General features: G+C 40.2%; 1 protein-coding gene across 1 annotated transcript; it reads left to right on the top strand.

Moving 5' to 3' along the window:
* Positions 1-1,839: 1,839 nt before the first annotated feature.
* Positions 1,840-6,474, top strand: LOC108677857. The gene is made up of 3 exons (XM_018166157.2): positions 1,840-2,076; positions 3,061-5,465; positions 6,066-6,474. Exons 2-3 carry the CDS (start codon positions 3,061-3,063, stop codon positions 6,196-6,198), a joined length of 2,538 nt encoding a protein of 845 aa, XP_018021646.2. The 5' UTR covers positions 1,840-2,076; the 3' UTR covers positions 6,199-6,474.
* The last annotated feature ends 731 nt before the right edge of the window (positions 6,475-7,205 follow it).

Raw genomic sequence — 7,205 nt, 5'->3', positions numbered from 1 at the left:
GCTCGAGCACGTAACCTACCTTCGGTAGTTGGTAGCCAGATTAGTTCCAATAAGCGTAAACTTTAAAGAACGTTGTACATGAGAATTTGACTTATATATATGGACATGAAAGATAAATCTTGTGTGGATGTTTACTGCCTCACGATCTGAAATTTTGCTGGCGTTCGTTGAAATTCGATCTGAAATTTTTCTGCAGTGCTTCCAGACGCCGCGCTGCCGGCCGCGCCTCACGTCGTCCAGGAGCTGCAGAGAACCCGAGTCCCCGAGCACGTGGGCGAACCGGAAGCCCGTAAGTACCGGGTGCTCTGGACGAGGAGAGGCGCTCCATGTTGCGCTATAAATACCTTCAAATTTTTTTATCACTTTACTCGCAGATAAATTCACTGACTTAGAATACAGTTAAAAAAATTTATTGTGCAATGCTGATATCGTGTTAAATATTCAATTTAGGAACTGAAATTTGTGAATTCAGCAAACATTTATAAATGTGGGTGAACAAGAACTTATTATGCTCGATTATACAAATGATAATTCATTCGATATTTTAAATTTTTCAGTCTTAATATTAATTTGTGTTTCGTGAGTGAGAGCTCTTAAAAAATTCTCCCCCGAGTCATGTACATTGCAGAGTACAGAAATAATGCCGGACTAAGAGAGTAATCAAGTTTATTCATATGGTTATGCATAATGTTGTTCCTGAAAGGCATGGAAACTTTTCCATTAGCTTCAGACGTACTCTTTACAAACCGGCGGTTACACTATAAATCTCACCTTCTCTACAACTCTCTTTGCCGTTCATGCAATATAGATGATTTTACAAGTTTCCTTACTGACAAATTTTGGTGCACCACTTGAAAGCAGTATTGTACTTAAAATTTATGTGTAGATTGAATAATGTTTCGAATAAATTTATGTTATTTCATTCTATAATAAAGAATGGCTGGTCGTGTCTCTCACATGTCGATGACGATCTTCAACTGGGCTGATTCAATTAATAAATTAATTAATTAATTAACTCGCTTTCTTGGACACAACTATATACTACTATACATACTACTACAAATAAAAAATGATAATTGTCAAAATGGCTTCAACTCAAATAATATATTCCCGCTGAAAAATAACGGGCTGGGTACATTGACTTAAGCGTACTCTGATCAAAATTTCCCCTAGTGATGATATTAATATTTTTCTGTAGATATATCCATGTTTGTAATTGGTTTACAAAGGAATGTTAGAAAGCTATTACCTCCGTTTTCTCACTAGCCAAGCAGCCATCAAACGTACATAAAGTATGACCCATTTGTCTTTCCACTTTCTACTGAAATTTAATTTAATGCCTTTAAAATGAGTTATTAAATTGTGACAAAACGGTCACTACAAATCTGACTACTTGGCATTAATCTTGGTAGACTTTGTAGACATGCCTAATTTTCCGCCGTTGTCTTCTTTCCCTATTTCAATCGTAATCATTCTACAAAATATAAGTTTGTATTTGTCGTTCATACTTACAAATATTTCAAACATTATTATAAGAATTTGAATCTATGCTGGTTTTAGGATGAGGAATGAAGTAGAGACTTAATTGCGAGTTTTGATTACCGTATAATGAAAAATAGGAATAATATAGGGAATAATAATAGGAAAGAATAATAGGAATGGGATAGGCTCAAGGAATAATAATAGTTATAATAATATGAAGGCAGCATCGGTCGAGCAGGTTTGCGTTGGGGGCGGCGCGCGCTGACCTGACCCAGGAGCTGCTCGCCATCCTCCGCTCGCCGCAGGACTACTCCAAATCCGCTGCACTTCCAGCAGTCGTCCGTCAGCCAGCCGAGCTATAGCAAGCCATCCACGCTCTCGGTCTCGGACTTCAAATTGCCACATTAGCTTCTAATATTGTCACAATCTATTCAACAAACGGTGAAGCTGCTCGATAATTTACCCCTTGTTTGAAGTATAAATTTCATGCTTCTTTATGATAATTTTCTACTCTGGTTTTTGTAAAAAATCTCTCATCTCGATTAAATTCCACATCGACAAGGATTTGCCGGGCTCCTGTGACAAGGAACAAATGTGAGTGATTATCCCTTGTAATAGATTATCCCTTGACATATTCTGTCGTAATCCTTTATAACTTGATTCATTCCCAGCAATGGGTTTCGGAGCTTCAGAAAATGTAGAATTTCGTGTGCTTTATCAGGAAATTTTCAAAAAGGGAGTTGTTCCTGAATGAAACATCAAGGTGGAATCAATTCAACTCTCATATATTTTGAGTGACAAATGCCGTCGAATATCGAACCTTAAGCGAAATTGCCTGGATTGTCCAACTTTCTATTGTCCATTTCTTTCGGGACAACTTATGCATTTTCAGATACTTTTTCGCGCAACGAGTGGATGCAGGCACACTCTGCATGATAATCTTAATTATTCGGCTTAATTTGGGAAACCTGAATGTTTCATTCAAAATTGACCGTGTGATGTGTCGTGACTGCGTGTAATGCGAGGAAACTTGGATATTGCGCCACGTTTGACTTAGTTCAGAGTCCACGGCACTTGCTTGTCTCAGTTCGTAGTCACAGACCATTACTATGTATTTTCAATTTGTGTTGTGGTGGCTGTAATGGTGTTTACTGGATGGATACAATTTGGAATATTTTGATTTATGGAGTTACATTCAAAATTTTTAATCTATTTGAATGAACTCAAAAGCGGATGAAACATAATAATTCAGCTTGCTTAACTTAAGTATTGAACACAAGCGAGAATTATCCAAAAACTTGGAGAATTGCAAATTTTATTTCTGCTACTTCTTTAGTCACCCTCTTCCCCCTCATGCATAAGATTGAAATGTTATTTTCACAATTCAATTGTCTGACTGCGTATATAGTAATGAAGGTGATCAGAAGATTTTTCTCATCTGAAAACATATGAAATCCCTATTTGGGCAGTAGATGCACACAAAAAAATTGCAGATTGTAATGGAATTACTTGAAGTTCAAGGAGTTTATGAATTCATAAAATGCAACGAATATTCAGGCTTCTAATGTGCGTTTGCAGATGTGGTTGCGAGGCCGACCGCAGACGGCTCCGTTGCTGCGGACGCTGATCCTCCTGCTCAGCTTGGCTGGCCACCCGTGGGCGACTCCTTCCCAGCCCAACTCAACTGATCAAACACTTCACTCTCACCAAGATAGTCCCTACCGTCCGTCTATAATTTTGAAGTCAACCTCATTTTATGAATACAAACAAGTTTTTCCAATTATGGTTGGAATTCAAAAGTTAAAAACACCACCAAGAGAAGTTGCTTTCGACGGAGCAACTCAAAAATTTTCACGGCTGATGAGTGAAGAGGACTTTTGGTTCCTTTCAAGTGATGACCGAATCAATAATGGCCCGAGAAGTGCGAAAACCGTTGATGAGGTTGTGTATTATATCATTGAGCTCTTTTCTAGACTTTCTCAAAGCACTGGAGAGAAGTGCAACAGATTTTCTAGTGGAAGTGCAAATAGTCTCCAAGATTTTGTCGCCTATTTTTTATCAAACAAAATGAAAGAACATTTTCCTCCAGTCATCATTCAAAATATTCTCCTTTGGCTACAGCAAAAAGTCTCCGCCAACTACAGCTTCATCTGTTTAAGCAACAATAAAAAAATCGAGGTCCATAGAAAACTAGTACACATTTTCAATCGTTTGGACAACGATCTACTTAGGTTTCTTGCTTCACAATTACGCAAATTTGACCAAATATTAACAGTTTCCGAACAAAAAACTTTAGCGTCAAAAATTTTCCGATGGATTATGAAAACTAAGCTAGGCAACGAATCCATCGCATCGTCAGATTTATCTCCGACGTCACAACCAAGAATAAAGCGAAGCGACAACTACCATAATGAGGGCTACAATAACGATTATTACTCAACCGAAGTTTTGTTCATGGATATCGGTAATAACGATTTGAAATTTCTGTATCCACTGAAAATATTAGCCAATATATTTTTGGTTGTGCTCATAATAGGGCTCACATTTACCCTGTATTCACAACCCTACGTAGGCCCCAAGGGGGAAAAAGGAGCGAAGGGGTGGAAGGGATGGAAGGGAATGCCGGGGCATCGCGGTTCGCTTGGAGACAAAGGGATGATGGGAGACACTGGGCTCATGGGATTTCGGGGAGAGTCAGGATTAATGGGATATAAAGGATGGAAAGGAAAACCTGGGCATCGTGGAGACAGAGGAGAAACTGGCGATAAGGGCAAAGATGGAGGTAAGGGATCAAAGGGCGAGCCAGGTATTGGTGGAAGATATGGTCATCCAGGACACGACGGGGAGAAAGGATGTCGGGGACAGCGGGGTGCCACTGGCTATCCTGGATTAATTTTCTACGGCAAGAAGAAGCACAGTTCCTACAAAAGACTCGACACCACGAAATCCAAATCTGCTGTCGCTGCTGCAGCACGTGATGTTAATTCTTCAAGCACTAGAGTAGCAGGCGGTGATTCGACTCAATCCAACAACGGAACTCAACTAACTGTACAAAATTCAACTCAATTAATAACCTCCGTTGAGAATAATGAAGCTTTGATGGAAGTTGGAGTCGTTCCAATAAATATCACGGAGATACGACAAATAACTGCAGCTGGTGTAGTCGCTGAAGCGGATCGAAGAGCGTCGTCAGTGGCTTCCCAAACTGCTGCCGTCCTACGAGAAGGAAATGAAGCTAGTGGGCGAGAAACAAATGCGGCAGCCATCCAACAGGCAACTCTTCGACATTCTGGGACAAATGACTATTCACACCTTGAAGGTAAAATTGAAGCAAATGTCGAGTCACAAGTCGAGCAAAAAATTCAGAACCTCAAAGATAAATTTCATAGTTCACATTATTACCGGTCTCTGCCTCATAGTCTGCCTGAGCGACAATCGGAAACTGCGCCCGAAAATTCAACTTTCTACAACTCTTCTCCTGCAAGAATTTACACTATCCCTGTTTCTAATTCCACACTCTCGACAAAGCAGTTGCACGCACCGAAATTTGCAGAATTTTCAGGGACTGATCCAATGAGCAAACGAAAAAAAGGTGATTCGATAATTTTGGACGATAAGCAAAAATTGGTTTACTTACTTAGGATGAAACGAGACGGGCTTACGCACGGCACAACGTCAGATCTCGCCTCCAACACTCCTTCTGACAGCGTGCTTGACCCGCACGACTTCACTGCATATGATAATGACATGCTCATGCATCCTAAATTTCCTTACTACTCGTTAGACAAGAAATACTTGCCGGCTTACCCAATTTCACGAAAAGTGAAATTACAGAAAGAGGTTGCATCGGTTGACGTTGAGTGGATTTTTACTGGACTCAACAAACTCTGGAGGGAGAGCCGTAAACCTCTGCCTTGCATACACTGTTCACTTTTTGACTTCCTGGATGATCAAAATACTCAAGATCTGGACGCCTACATTATGTAAGTTCCTAGATATTCGGTNTCCTTTTCCATGTTTAAAATTATTTAACATGATTTCAGTTCGATTCATATCTGAATGAATTTATCTTCATGTTTTGATGAGAGGAAAGACAGCAATTGTGTCTATTGCTGCCTGGCTATTGTGTCTTTGGCGGTTTTTAGCGCATTTTATCATTCATGAAAAAAAGCGATATTGTGCTCGTTAGGTCCACGAGTTTTCGTCGACGAGAAAATGCGCTCTCTATCACTCATTGCAGTGAGTACTGACTTATATTTTTTTAGTTTTGCTGGTTAAAACGTATGAACTACTTAGAGACATCACTTGGCACTCACATGATCTCTCCCATGGCATCACATGCTACCCACATGATTTCTCCCTCAACCTCATCTGATTTCATATGATCCCTCTCTTGACACATCACTTGCTACGCACAGGATCTCTCTCCTTCTCCCCCCAGCGCCTGCTACTCACATGTTACTCACGTGTTACTCTTCTCCCCCCCAGCGCCTGCTACTCACATGTTACTCACGTGTTACTCTTCTCCCCCCCAGCGCCTGCTACTCACTTGTTACTCACGTGTTACAATTCTCTTTCCCCAGCGCCGGGTTCGCCCACGTGCTCGGGGACTCGGGTTCTCTGCAGCTCCTGGACGACGTGAGGCGCGGCCGGCAGCGCGGCGTCAAGATGTCGTGCGTGCCGCTGGAGACCTCGTGTACATTCTTAATTCATTGAACATTTTTTGTACGTCTTCCGGTCAGGGATCATGAAATTTATCGCTTGAAACAATCTGGCCTACAATACCTTCGGTTCTCGAGGATTACTTCCAGCAGCTAGCTGTCAAGCCACATAAGGCATTGCATGTAGGCGATTATTTACTGAATTGTTTTTCCAAGTGCTTGTAATTATCGATGCCCAGTAATCGTTGTTCACGTTTTTTGGCACTGAACTTTGCAGTCAGGAAAAACCAAGATAAATTTACGTTTACAAGTATATCTTGCACAATATGAATATCTTTGTATAGTTTTGACCTTAAAAGAAACGTAAGAAAAAGATTTAATTGGCCAGTGATAATTCACACTGTTTTATGTGCAAAATTCTTTACTCACATTATAGCAACAATTAAAAATTGTAATCCAACCTATTTTTTTAATCAGAAAAACGTTTTATGAATAATTATGCGTAAAAACGGAGTAAGGTGATTAAATTCTCCTTCAATTAAATTTTATTCTGGTATTATATTTTGCTTATGAAATGAGCAAAGGAGAGATACACAGGGTGGAACGACCAAGTGGTCGACTAAGATTGGAGCAGTGAGTTGTGATTCGAGCTTTAGCTATCAATTGTGATCGAAACTGATGAGGTGACCGGGAAGTTAGCTGAGACCGCAAGATTTAGAGAGTTGTTTGGTTTCTAACTCCACGCAAATAGCTGTAAAAATTGTGTGAAGCTTAGAATCGCCACCAAACTAAATATGGTAATAATAAATCATCCCAATTTTTCAACGCGTCTATATAAGAGAGCGTTTGAAACTGGTATTGAGAGGCGATTGCCTCGTAGGATAAGTCTTTTCAATTATTCCTAATACAAACGATAAAACTACAGTACGTGTAAGAATCATAGTTTGTTAATTATCATGGGAGGACGGAAATAAGCTAGTATTGGCTCTGGCTCAGTGAGGGGAATGTATGTGAGGATGGCGGACTACAGCGAGGGTTGTGTAGTTTTTAGGCTTTCTTCGT

Source organism: Hyalella azteca, unplaced genomic scaffold, assembly GCF_000764305.2.
Source record: "Hyalella azteca isolate HAZT.00-mixed unplaced genomic scaffold, Hazt_2.0.2 contig17038, whole genome shotgun sequence".
NCBI classification, from domain to species: domain Eukaryota; kingdom Metazoa; phylum Arthropoda; class Malacostraca; order Amphipoda; family Hyalellidae; genus Hyalella; species Hyalella azteca.
The sequence above is the reverse complement of the archived record's forward strand: the minus strand, read 5'-3'. Positions and strand labels throughout refer to the sequence as shown.

Excerpts from the sequence above, each read along its gene's own strand:
- LOC108677857 (XM_018166157.2), top strand. The coding sequence starts at position 3,061 with ATGTGGTTGCGAGGCCGACCGCAGACGGCTCCGTTGCTGCGGACGCTG. Across the intron at positions 5,466-6,065 it reads GATCTGGACGCCTACATTAT|CGCCGGGTTCGCCCACGTGC; the intron begins GTAAGTTCCTAG and ends CTCTTTCCCCAG.